Raw genomic sequence first — 14,179 nt, 5'->3', positions numbered from 1 at the left:
GCGTCAAGAGGAGGTTAGATGGGCATCTGGCTGGGGTCATCTGACCCCAGCGCTCTTTCCTGCCTATGCAGGGGGTTGGACTCGATGATCCATTGAGGTCCCTTCCGACCCTAACATCTATGAATATATACATGACCCTTACCTAGTATTATCCTGTTCCAGCTGTTGGTTTCCCTTTCATTTTGCCCTGTTGCATGTGTTCACAGAAATTCTTGTCCATTCTCTGCTCAGTCAGTAAATGATTCACTGGATTTTTTTTGAAGGGAGGTATCCCTTAGACCAGTGTTTCTCAACCTGTTGGTCGTGAACCAAAAGTGGGTTGCAAGAATATATGGAAGAGTTGCAAGCAAACTTTAAAAATGAATCAGTAAGCTTTAAAAATGGATTTTCCTTTTAAAGGAGAAAAATGTGGGAAACTGTGGCTTTTCCCTTGCAGGCTGGCAGTGTTCCCACCTGCAAGAGGCTGTTTGGGGCTCCGCACACATGGAGGGGAGGCGGTGGGGGGGGTGCCGGGGTCTGGGGGCAGAGGACAGTAGAACGGGAGTGGGGGTACTGGGTCTGCGGGTGCTCGACCACCTTGGCGATAGTGATCATCGTCTTCTGGAATTCACCATCCAGCACAAGGTGGCGAAAGCCTCCAGCAAGGCAGCAGCCCGCGACTTCAGGAGGGCGGACTTCAACGAGGTGAGAAAACTAGTGGGGGAAGCACTGAGGTTCACAGCTGTTTCCCCAGTTTACTGTGGCTCTTTGAGGTACCGTGTGTGAATATTGACAGTTAGTTCTAGAAAAGGCTTGAAGTATTTCTCCAGAGTTATTTTGCCTTTTTCTTTTCTTTTCTTTTCTTTTTTTTAGCAGAGTGCTTTTGGTTTCCATTTCAGGGAAAAACAATTTTCATTTCTACTTCATGAAAGACAGTTTCCATTTTAGGGGAATGTGAAACTTAAGTGTCTGACCATAAACATACACAGCTACTCAGTGGTTAAAGCTATTTGAGAGAGATTCTGAAGAATGACATTTATACCGTTTACAGGCTCCTGCTAAACAAAATGTTACTACACCAAGATGAATGTTTCCTATTTCTCTTTGTGCATAAGGTTATTCTGTATGTATAGTGGGGGGGTTTCTGTTATTGTGAGCCACTGCAAGCCTTCTTGGGATTCCTTCTAAATCTAAGGAATAAAGAAATAAACATTGCACTTCTGCATTTTCAGCCAAAGATAAGTTCCTTTCAGTCACTGTTGGTACTGGTTAATCTACATGGGTTTGTGTTGGTTGTTCTAACCGCACAGCACTAAGATCCAGGTCAAGCTATTTCATTGTAACAGGGACAGGTATTATCTTGTTTTGTAAATCAAAATGTTTCAATAGGTACAAAAATAGCAGCTGACATCAATGCTTCTGAAATTAAAATTGCACTAGCATTGATACAATATCAATAATAAATATAAATCTAAAAGACTAAGATAACCTGAAACAAATGAACACAATTCTAAAGCAAAAGTCAGAATTTGACAAAATGAAACAGAATTTTTTTTCTTAGGAATTTTTCCCCCACTAGGATTTTCTTCAAAATCAATACTATTTAGCACACTATTCCAGGCCATTGGAACAACTTTTTTTTTCTGATGAAAACCTGTGCTTTGATGAAAATATTCTGACCTTTTCTATCTGTTACACAACAGGGGGGTTAGTTCAGGCAGTGAAGGTTCACAGTGTAAAGTCCAAAGTGCTTTGGTTCAACCTGTAGAGCAGTGGTTCTCAACATTTTCAGAGTTAAGGCAGCCCTTGGAAATTGCCAGTTCTTACCTTTCACTCCTTTCTTGACTGAAAAGCTAAGAACTGGCAATTTCCAAGGGGTGCCTCTGGGTGATCCTTCTCTTTGGGCATCCTGTTCCTAAAATGATCAAAAAGATACGTCTCTCTTAAAAGGATCTTGGAGTCATCATTGATGCCACAATGAACATGGGCCGACAAAGTGGGGACGTGGTCAGGCAGGCCAACCATACCTTGTTGTGCGTCCACAGATGCATCTCAAGCAGGTCCAAGGAGGTGGATCCTCCCCCTCTATGGGGCACTGGTCAGGCTGCAGCTGGAGTACTGCGTCCAGTTCTGGGTGCCACACTTCAGGAGGGATGTGGCCAATATGGAGAGGGTCCAGAGGAGGGCCACCCACATGATCAGGGGTCAGCAGGGCAGGCCCTATGAGGAGAGGCTGAGGGACCTGAACCTGTTCAGCCTCCAAAAGAGAAGGCTGAGAGGGGATCTAGTGGCAGTCTACAAACTAGTCAAGGGGGACCAGCAGGCATTGGGAGAGTCCCTGTTCCCCCCGAGCACTCCCGGGAGTTACAAGAAACAACAGATGTAAGCTAGCAGAGGATAGTTTCAGGCTAGAAATTAGGAGGTGCTATGTCACTGTCAGGGCGGCTAGGATCTGGAACCAACTTCCAAAAGAAGTAGTGCTGGCTCCTACCCTGGGGTTTTTTAAAAAAAGGCTGGACAAACATCTGGCCGGGGTCATTTGACCCCAGTACTCTTTCCTGCCATGGCAGGGGGGTCAGACTAAATGATCTCCTCAGGTCCCTTCAGACCTTACCAACTATGAGGGGCACTGGGTCAAGACTAGCTATCAATGTTTACAAATGGTTCCTGGTACAAAAATGGTTGAGACCCACTGCCTTAGACTGTCACAGGAATATTCATGTCAAAATAATAGGTGGTGAGGAATTATTTCGATTTCATTCTTTCCAGGGAATGGGAGCAATGAAAGAAGAAGAAGGCATCCATTTGATGGAGTGTAGTGATTTATGAGGACTGAGTCCATTTTTCCTTTCATTGCCTGCCAGAGCAAGTCTCTTGTGCATGAGGGTCTTCCATAAATAAACTAGGAAAAATACGATCAGATCAAACCGAGAGAGAGAATAAACTTTTCTTGTTCTTCCCCTTCCTTGAAAGGGAGTAAAGTATTTCTATGGGTAAGTTGGAGTAGAAGTAAAAGAGGAACCCATTCTCCAAAGTATTCTCACTCATCTTAAGTCTATTTTATTGGCTAGTGATTAATCTCTTTGCATCTGGAAAACAATAAAATGTCCAATAACCCTTTTATGGAACGATTTGAGATGTGATATAAGGCACAAACTTTTGCAATTTGGGGCACTCTGTAATGCATGCTGTAGAAGACCTGGTGGTCTCACAGTTGGTCTGCTGCTTCCTGGTGTCCGAATCCAGCCTGATTCACATCCCAGTATACTAGTGATCTCCCTACGGCACTTGCCACACCTTGATTTTATCTATCAATTTGAGAAGCAGCCCTCAGATCGCAGGACAACTGCTCATCGCAGGGCTCTTCTTTCTGGCCCAGCCAGTCTCTCTAAGGCTCCTTGCCTCCTAATCCAGTTTTTTCAGGGCTTCTTGCCCTCAATTTGCCTTCCACTAGACTGGCATTCCAAATCACAGTAGGCCAGAAAAATAAACAGCCTATATCAGGCCTAGGTAACCACCCAGCCTTATTCTGTTGCTAATGCTTTCCCTCTTGGCTTCGTAAGAATCCCACCATGTCCATGGGGCTGGGACTCAACTCAAACCAACAAACTCAACTCTACACATCAACATAAACCAACAAATCCAAAAGACAAAACATGTTCCTGGTGAGTGCTAACAATGACCTCCCTTCCCCACCCCCAATAGTCATTTCATGTCTTGTGGCTGCTTCTTCCAAGAAAATCATTTCCAAAGTAAACATAACTGGAACAGCTCTCTCACAGGTGCTCTCTTTAATCATCAGTCTTGTATTCCTTCAGAAAGCTCTTTACTCCACGCCTGCCTGTGTCAGACTGACTTGCTTTGCCCAAGAGCCAGGTTTATACGACTCCAAGGACTGCCCTTTCCCCCTTCAACAATGGCATTAACCATGCCTTTCCACCTCTTTCACTGTTATCAAAGGCCCTGTCAAAGATAGCAAGGAGAGGGACCAGAAATGCTGTGTTATACTGGTTCTCAGGTATTATTCACTTAATTTTGGACTTCCCCATATGTCTACTTAGCAGTCCACCTTTAAAATGGAAAAAAGCTCCAGTGCTTCAGGACCCAACAAGTTCAAAACATGTACTTGAGTGAAGCAGTTTATAATATAATGCTAAATTGAACAACTAAAATAGTGTTGAATTTTTCTAGGAGAAGATTTTAAAGTGTCCAAACAAAATATCAAGTCTTTATACTATGATGATCTCAGTGGGTTCCTGAAAAGGAAGTTTTTTTCCAAACCTCACATTAAATACTTCTTGTAGGGAAGCTACCTTAAACCTAGATCTGTAAGAAAGAGTAGAACACAACCTTGGAATCTTTTTCTGATATGTTACAGGACTTATCCCATTGAATCTTTGTGGCAAGAGCCTTGTTTTCTGTTCACTAAGTAGACCACTTATAAATGTGGTCTCCAATAATATACTGAAGTTGTGAGGTTTCCTTTCTCTCTCTCTTTTTTTAGTATTGTACTTCTAACCAAGATGCAGTCTTCCTGGCTGTTATGGCATTCATTCCCCAAATAAATTCAAGGAATCTTATTCTTTCTGTTGAATATCAAAATTCAGCTGGTACGAGCTCTGATAGGGTCATAGCAGAGAAGCCACATTTCCTGTAAAAATATTGTTATTGGAGAGTGGCCGTTGGCTTTCTGGAAACATCTGGATGCAGCACTGAAAAATGTAAACAGGTCTTTCGAATGGATAAAGAAAAAATTTACTGACATAACTTTTCTATAACTCTTCTTAAAATTACAAGGGAGGCATGTAGAGAAATGCAGACAGAATATAGATTTTCTAGAAATTATGATAACAGTTTATTTTCCAGAAGTAATGGCTGGGGTTAAATCATAGCCTTTTTACTTTAAATGTGTGTAAATGCCACCTTACAGCCCTTTGGTAATTCTGGCTGCTTGTGGATGTTACAAAAAAACAAAACAAAACCAAGAAAACCCAAGAAACGGCACTTTGCTTTAAACTCAGCACGTTCCTGCGCTGAGCCCCATGCATGCCTAGAAGAGCCAGAGCCTTAGTTGGATCTGCCTTACCTGACATCTGTATAGATCTGGCACTTTAGTGGTGCTTTTTTGGCACTTTTATCTAATAGCTGATTGAATCAGCTTTAGATAAGTGCCAAAAAGCACTGCTGAAGTGCTTGATCTATACAGATGCTGCAGAGCTGGGTCGAAGTAATGTACTGCAGCTTCTGGTAAAACACATCTTTTAATCTTTTTTTTTTTTTTTAACATCTGCAAGCAGCCTCTGTGTCTTTGTACCATGATCCTGCTCAAAAAAGGGGTGCAAATGAAATGTCCTCTGCTCCTCTTGCTCTTCAGTGAAGGATCCTACATTAACTTACAGCTTGTCTAAATGGAAGAGTTGTTTGTTAGTTAAGATATGCATTTAGATCAATGTATTTATACTGATCTAACACCTGTGGCAAAATAGTCTTAATTTGGCATAAGAGTAGTGTTTTTGTTTTAATTTGTGTCTACTTGGAGGAGGATGCAAATTAATGCAAAAGGCCATTTGTATATCAAGTTTCTGACTTGGGCAGAAGGGAGAGGGTGAAGGATTAGAATATTATTATGTTTTGACCACTTGTGCTGGTGCTAGGACATACAGTAGAGTAACCCTTGGACCGTTCTAACTTGCCATATTTACCACAGGATCAAAGGAAAAAGAAGTGTCCAAAGGTGGTATGCAAGCACTTGGCATTCCTTTCATGGCTCTGCTGTATTGATATAAGTATTGGTAAACTGATTATAGGGAAAAATAAGTTTGTTTTTTATAATTACATTATTATTTTCCCCCTGAAATTCCCCATGTAGTCCCCTTTTTTCTTTTTGAAAATCATATTTGTACATCCTGTTAGCTCATTGCTGTGTTTTAATGTTTATATCAGCTTTTAAGAGCAGGACTGTTTAAGAGACCCAGCAGAGTGGTGCTAAAATTCTTTCTGATTTCTCAGTTAAGGATATAATGTGAGCTTGGGTATCTTTTTGAGTGGTTCCAGTAAAAGAATTCTTAACTTCTTTTAACAAGGATGAATGTCATACAATTTCTATGTCTAGAAATTTACTGAATTTTCTCTTGCTGGCTCAGATCAGTGCTTTAGTAACGTTTACTGCTGGGTAAAGATCTAGCCTTGTCTTTGGAGTTTCTTGTGGGAGGAAGTATTTAACTTTTGCAAGCATATGATCTGTTGGGAGGTACTTAAATAGAACACCCAAAAATCCCCAGAAAAGTGGACCACATCTCTCTTCTACCACTACCTGCCTAGGCTGCATTATAATTCACCAGTCCAAGTAGGTGGTAGCTTTTATGTGCTGTCCATTGCTCTACCCACTCTTTCTGCTGCTGAAGTCACCTTGTAAATAGTATTGGATTCAGTCTTAATTACTTTGAGCTAAATGGGATCTGTTTGCTATGCTTTGTGTATCTTATGACCCAGATTCTAGAAGGCCGCACTTAAATATATTCTTAAACCTCATTGAATCAAGACCTAATCAAGGTCCAAACTAAAGTTTGAAGAAATATTTCTGTTTTCACTTTCAGAGCAATATTAGTTGAATGATTTCAGAATTAGCACATTTTAAATGCAGAAGAGATATTTTCTATGTGTTTCTCAGCTAAGGAGAAACAAAGTTAATTTAAAATATTCTTTTTGTAACTTATTGGTGTTATATATCTCACAGAATTTGTTGCAACGGGTTTAGAATCTGTGGTAATTTGTATGCAAGCCTTCTAGTAGCATGCTGAACTATTTCTGGAAGCAGAGTGTTTTGAGCTCAAGAAATGAATTTGCAAATGAATATTTAAATCACATGGAGTGTCTTGAGTTTAAATTAACCACAGTCAACATTTGTTTAAAGCTTTGGAGAGTTATAAGGGTGGATTGAATGAAGTTGGTTATTAGTAACTTGCCTCACTTTGCTTTTTTTTAAGACTCTATTTGATAATCAGAACAATGCTTCAAAAAAAGAAGAATCAGAGAGTATTAATAAAAATGATACTTCAAAGAAGATTTCTGTTGAGAGAGTTTACCAGAAAAAGACTCAACTTGAGCATATCCTTCTCCGTCCTGATACATACATTGGTTCAGTGGAACCTTTAACTCAGGTAAGCGTCTCTTAAATTCACGGTTTACTTCAGTTTTCTTTCAAGAAAAAAATGAACACATTGACTAATAAACCCAGAAATCTAAGCTTCCTTTTTTTATTCTAGAATATACTATCAGCTCTTGAATTTGGTTTGTTTGTGTGTGTGTGTGTGTGTGTGTGTGTGTGTGGAGGGAAATGATCAGAAGAAGACTTTTTGCTTGTTTTTTCAAATAAAGCAGTAGTTGGTTGCCTTGGAAATAGTATATAACAAGAAAATTGTAAAGCTGAGGTCCACATACTGAAGTTTAAAAAAAAAATTGTCTTTAAGTGCTAGCTGCTCCATATTAAGTAATGGGTGAACTTGTCTTCAGCTGGGGAATAGAAAAAAAGATCCCAGCCCGCAGTTTAAAGAGTTCAAGGTATTAGAAAGAAAAGCCTGCTGGTTTAAAAAAAAACCCGTTATGTGCCCAGAGTTCTTACAGTCAGGAAGCTGTGGAGTTTCATCATGGAGCTTCTCTAAGCTTAGCTGTAATTTATCCTTTTTAAAAAGAAATATGATTTTTCATCATGTTTCTGTTTCTCCATGTTTCGTTGCATAGTAGCAGCATTTTGCTTGGGAGAAGGACTTCTCTTGAGTAAGGAGTAAATCTGGGAAAGACTATAGCAGTAGCAGTGGCTTTACCCATTACTGCGGATTGGATCAGCCTGAGCTGGCGATAAGAGCTATCATTCTGCACTCATGACTTGAGTAGTAGAACTAGCAGCTCTTTTCGACCTGATTGTTGGGTGCAAGAAGGAGAATTTCAGTTTTTTTGTCATCTCCTAACATGAATACAGAGCCAAGCTCTGCCTACTGTGCATCTCCAGAAATAGCAAGCAGGTTAACACTGGCACTGAGGTTATTTCATAGAGAAGAAAATGTACCTATTTTTTGGAACTCTTCATGTGATGGTGGTGGTAGATTCCTTCTGACATAAGTGCCCCAGGAAGGGCCTTAAAAATTATGTCCGCTACTACCACATTTGCAAGCCATGCTTTCTGTGGAGGAAACAGGAAAAAAAAAAAGGTAGTCAGGAGCAAAACAGAGTCCCCTCCATCAACTCTCAAATATGAATGAATTTGCTATGTAAATATTCTTTCTAACTTGTAGAAGGGTCAGCCCTCAACTTTTTCCCCTGAGAAACACCTCTCTTCTTTCACAGTCTATGATAATCAATCGAAAAGGTTTGTAAAAGTGTTAAATTCTATAGTTACATAGGGTTTCAAATTAATCAGTTGTCCTGGATATTTCCTTTAAAAAAACCCAACAATAATAACTTTGTTCATATTCAGTTCAATATTAAGAAGCATATGACATTTTATAAAGATGAGAGAAGCAGCCCCTTTCCTCCCTAGGGGATTCTTAACCAGCTTCTTCTGTAGCCATGCTGACTTGGGCAGCTCCAGCTGCTTGTTCATTCATGGGAAATCATAAGAGTTGGTGAATCTCATTCAGTTATGCTGAATATTGATCTCAGTCCCTAGAACTGGGAAAATTTGTCTCATACCATAAACTGTAGAGCAGTGATTGCCAACTAAGGTGCCATGGGACTCTGGGGTGCCATAAGAACCTTTTAATAAGGTTAAACTTTTAATAATATTAGTACCGTTAGGTGTGCAAATACCTACATGTAATTTGCAAGATAGGAATCCATAGTGTCCAAAACGTTCTGACCTGTTGTCTTTCTGAGTTCTTTGCAATAGAATTGCTTTATTCTTTTCCATAATAGGAGGGAAAGGTTAGGACTGGCATTTTCTAAGTGGTGTCTTTAGTCCAAGAGGTTGAGAACCACTGCTCTAATGCAAGAGTAAGCAACCTTTTTTGGCTGTGGGCTGCATAAAGGCCAGATGGATGGGCTCTAGAACCCCACTGCAGCTGGGACTTGTCCTGGCAGAAGCATGGGTAGAGCTCCCGCAGTCAGTGCTTGTGCCTGTGGTTGAACATTGCTGAAGCCTCATATCCACAGGCAAGCTTCAATGGTTCTGCCAGCTGTAGTTTGCTGACTCCTGCTGTAGAGAAAACTGTGAACATGATGATGATGTTCAGAAAAAATAGCATTGTTATGGCTGCCATTAAGTTATACCAAATATAACAGGGCAGATCATTCAAGTTTTCTTTGATATCTCTTATATATAATTTAATTTGTGTTCCTATTTATTTGTACTGTGGTAGCCCTTTTAAACCCTGGATGATCTGGGGACTCTGCTGTATTAAGGGACTGTACAAACCTGTTTGAGATGGTCAGTGCCCCAGATAGTTTACAAAGAAAGCGTACAAGACAATCAGAGGGTCAGAAGTGGGGGAAAAAAGCTCAGAGGGCTTAATGATGCATCCCATATACAGGAGGTCAGTGACAAAGCCAGGAATGCAGTTTAGTTTCTTAAGTCTCAGTCCCATGCTCAACCACTGGACTTGTTTCTCTCTTCTCCACATAACCAAAATTATTCCCAATACTGGAAAATTTTAATGGCAGGAATTCATAAGAACTTTTAATGGCAAGAATTCATAAGAGTGGGAATTCATAAGAACTTTGTGGAAAGAAACACATAAAATTCTCTCAAATATGGATTTAGAGCTTTTTCAGTAAACCTGTAGGATTCTAGGACATCTGCACTCTTGATACAGATGCCCTTAGTTTTCAGTGTAGCCTTTTTTTAGTTTTGTTTTTGCATCCAAAAGAGAAACAGCCTAGGGAATATATGAAGAATTTACCCTTTTTTAGGGAATCTCCACTTGGAGGCCTTTTTAAAGTTCTGTTTCTGGAAAAATCCCTAAAATAGTCTTCCAATCTTAACATATCTCTGTCCATCCAGTTTCAAGGAATGTCAGAAGAAATCATGAGCCACAACTACTATCTCCTAAGACTTCTATTCCACAGGAGATAGCTTTACCAAACACCAATTTTTAAAACAATTCCATAAGGAACTTAGCTCATCAGTGGAATCTTGATGATTCAGGAGCCTGTTTTCCTTAGAGCATGGGGTGTCCAACTTGTAGCACAGGTGCCACAAAGTGGCACAGGCCGCTTCTGTGTGTGGCACGCAGCAGACTGGGGAGAGGTCAGGCAGCACAATGGCAAGCAGAGCACTGGATCAGGCAGAGAGCACAGAAGAGTAAGCATAAAGCTGAGCAGCAGATTGGGTAGGGGAAAGGAATTGGAGTGGTACTTGAAAGTTGCGGGACTAATGTGTAGCACACCTGCCAGAAATGTTGGCCCCCATTGCCTTAGAGGAAGGTTAAAATTTTATTTTTGTTCTGGACTGGTTGGTATATATAATTCACACAGCTTTATTGTAAACCAGTATATAAGCCATCTGTTTCTAGTGGACATAATTTAAACAAATTTAATGCTCAGATCTACAAAGACTTACCAGGAGGCATACTTATGGATCTTAACTGCTATAGAATGGGTGGTCTCCATTATCAGCTGTACCTTTGGATTTTCCATGAAGCTGCCAGATATGTTTGTTTTGTGCCAGTAGTTTTAACTTGTGTGTGACAAAATATAAGGCCATTTCAAAGGTTTTGCTCTTAATTCCTTAAGCATTCTCTATTTAACCAACATAAAGATCAATGCCTGTTCTAATGTAGTTCTGGAAGAAGAAGTACTAAGGCAAATTTTCTTGCATGCTTTTGATAATTCAGTTGGGGAGAATGATGACTATCAGTGCAAGCGTTTATAGATGAGAAGTATTTTCAAGGTTTCATATTGCTCAGGACCTTTAAACTCAATAAGGAAAATGAAGAGTCATCTTGAGCTGAGTTATGTAGTCCTCTTTTCATATTTGCGAAGTCTTACTTATGAATGCAAATACTACTACCATAGCAGTATTATATGTAAACTGACAAAAATGTGCACTTACGGCTTTGTTTCACAGAAAGCTTTATTTTGCTCTTTCATGGATAGAAAAATCTCTTCAGCTGGGGCAATATGCGTCACAGGGACATCTAATACACAAGTGGATGGTTTGTTTTGGGTACTTTATGCTAAGTAAGAGTTGAATTTGCAATGAAATAACTTCTTACTATCTCAGGCAAAGCCCATCTGACTGTGGACTTGTTTACTTCCAAAGGGAACTAGGAGATACTTCATCAGACAAAACAATAACGGGCTTGAGCTTATCCTAGGAAAGACCCAAAAGGACTTGTTTTCCTCTGCTATTAATGCTGATTCTGAAAACAATTTTTAAAACCAGCCTTAACACTCAAACTGTCCCTGTTATTTTTGAGGTAATTGAGGTTCAAAAATGGTTACTATATGTATGACATTAGATGTTTCTATCTTCCATATTAGACCTGTTCCAGGGGTATGTTTTTATGACCACCCAGAAAACTACATGGAGATTTTTGGAAAAGGAATGAAATAAATTGACTAAGGCAGTGGTTCTTAACCTATTTGCCATAGTGGACCCCACTTGCAGCTCTCAATGTGTTATGTGGGCTGCACCCACACAACTTACTGCATGGGAACCATTTAACAGGATGTCACATGGGCCGTAGCAGTGTGTTGATTGGGCTGCATGCAACTCACGGGGGTGAGAACCATTGAACTGAGACATACTTGATCTAAGTGACAAGTAGTCTCTTAATGTGTGTGGAAGAGATGTAGCTACAACAGCATGCTTCAAGTGTTGGTGTGAATAAAAGACTCACAAAAATGAAAACTATAACCATTTCTTACCCTACAGTTCCTTTAAGACTGCCTCTTCACAGACGTAAAACTAAATTTGTGAACATTTCCTTAACAGAATTACAGTTCACTTAACTCGACTAGTATCAATTTTGTGAGCAGAGAGATTGTTGTTTGTAGTACATTAATGCTTGGAGATTCCACTCTGATCTAGGTTCTGTGGCAGTAGATACTATTGAAACTTGCATGCAATGGCTTGCTTCTGAAAATCTTAATAAAAGAGAGACAAATGGTGGGAAGAGAATAGCATGTACAAACAGAGTTATGATAGTAAGGCTTGTATTAAAAACCAACATGAGTAATTAATATGGAAAAGAGGAATTACTGGGACCAAGGGATTGGGCAAAATAGAGTAAAGGAAGAAGGAATGTTGTGTGGTGAGGGAAGTTGTAGAGGTGGATAGTAGGCGTAATCTTTGGGAGAATGATTGTGAGAGTAGGTGAAAGATAGAGTAACATTCATTCTGAATTGATCCTTTTGTCACGTACTATATAATTGGATCATGCCCTACAAATAGGTCCTTGGGGAAGAGAGTCCTGTCAGTAGTGCATGAGCAGCTTAATTCTTCTTTCAAAGTTGTTGTTAATAATAATATTGTCATATCCAAGTTGTTTTCTTCTCTCTGGTATCCAAATACAATATTCCAAATAGGGCTATCAAGCTTGGAAACAGGACTGGGAGGGGAGAAAGAGAAAGATCTTACTTGTTCTGTCTACTCTGAATCTGACATTCCCTCTTACTGTTGTCCAAATATTAGGTATAATATATATAGATGGGTAGCTCTGTCTTTCTTTTCCCCTTTTTTCTGCAGGTACTTGTGTCTATTTATATATCTTTCCTTATACATTAAGTATACGTGTTTGTGTATAGTTCATTTTGGTCTTTGCAGATACAAGTGAATTAATTAATTTGGTGTTTAAATTGCCTGTTAATATTGGTACTGCTTTGGGAATTATACCACCTGAAGCTTCATAGAATGGATAAGGCTTAATCCTGAGCTGGAGTACCTGGACACACGTTCAATTAATGGCTTGATAAGAATGAGTCACAAAGTTGTTATACATTTTTTGTGGAATAATTTTGTGTCTTATTGCTTGTTTTATCATGGCATTCATTGATCAAATGTGTAATTGGGTCATGATTAACTGCCTAATCTCGCCTTAAGTGTAATGTGTAGAGGGGGCCTCAGTAACTAGCGTAGTTCTACCTATGAGCTGAACAGAAAAGGGGAAGATGCTAGTAATATTATTGAACGTGAAAACTGGAAAAGAAATTAAGCAACACAAGATTTTCTTTTACTCTTAAATTCTATCATTCTTTGAACTCAAAACTAGCAGTCTTCCCAGTTTTAGTATAACATGGTTGTTTTTTACGGGGTTGTTTAGTTGGGTTTTTTTTGGAAAATGTAACTCAGAGTATCCCTTGGTTTCTAATTATGACCAAAAAAGGGAACTTGAAATGAAATTTACTGGGTAAATTGAAATGAATTGAATATTCAGTAAATGAGAACAAAATTTGTCCTAAATCTACTTCCTCTTTGTGGTTGATTCTGTACCAGATTTCTTGGAATATAAGACACATTTATAAACCAACTCTTTTGACTGAAAATAAATAAAAACTTTTATGCACCATAGAGAATTGTCTTAATTATTTTGGGTTTTTTCTTAAATTGAGATTTAGATAATTTGTGGATGTCTTATAGGAAAATGACACTAGGCTAGTACATACATCAGTGCAGAAAGCAGTGTTTAGTACCCAAGGGAACTTTAGGATTTGTTATAAAAAAGCAATTGTGTTGCTAACTAGAAAAAGTACGGTATTACTGTATTTATTACATCCAAGATGACTTCAGATTTTAAGACAACCCCCAATAATTAGATTCTGTACCTGGAAAGTTTATAAGTTTGTTATCATTTTCCATGTCTAGAACCTAGTTAATGCTGGGTCATCTTAAATTTGTATCCTCCACTGCTTGCAGTGGGGCTGGCAGTGGGGGAGTCGAATGGCCTGCCCCTCCCATTTTACTGCCTGCCCTTCACACCCTTACCCTCCATATCAGCTCCAGCCTTGCTTCAGGCATTTGAGGCAGGGCCAGGGCTGGTGCTGGGGCTGCTGCCACTGCTACCTGACCAGTTGGTAGCTAGAAGACCAGAGCCATGACAAGAGGGGAGGCAGTAGTGAGTCAGGGAGGCAGGCAGGGGGCGCTGAGGCTGCAGTGGGCAGCTGGTAGGTGGATGGGGAGGCAGTACGACTGTGGCTCCCAGCCCAGATCTGGGCTGGCAGCACAGCAGCTGCCTGACCTCCCCACTAATACTCAAATCCAAGGCAA

General features: G+C 39.8%; 1 protein-coding gene across 7 annotated transcripts in view; it reads left to right on the top strand.

Annotated features, from left to right (window-relative positions):
- The window catches only part of TOP2B (DNA topoisomerase II beta), an 88,771-nt gene that overhangs the window by 18,571 nt on the left and 56,021 nt on the right, over positions 1–14,179 (top strand). For 4 of the 7 annotated variants that reach the window (XM_025201013.1, XM_025201015.1, XM_025201018.1 and 1 more), the window contains one exon: positions 6,966–7,139. In XM_025201013.1, coding sequence (XP_025056798.1) covers positions 6,966–7,139 — 174 coding nt within the window. Of the gene's footprint in view, positions 1–3,620; positions 3,645–3,958; positions 3,998–6,965; positions 7,140–14,179 lie in introns of those variants that run through there. The other 3 variants (XM_025201017.1, XM_025201016.1, XM_025201019.1) reach the window with 3 other exon arrangements.

The sequence above is a fragment of the Alligator sinensis genome, unplaced genomic scaffold (genome assembly GCF_000455745.1).
Source record: "Alligator sinensis unplaced genomic scaffold, ASM45574v1 scaffold299_1, whole genome shotgun sequence".
In the NCBI taxonomy this organism is placed as follows: Eukaryota; Metazoa; Chordata; order Crocodylia; family Alligatoridae; genus Alligator; species Alligator sinensis.
Note: the sequence above shows the minus strand (reverse complement) of the source record. Positions and strands in the feature narration are given on the sequence as shown.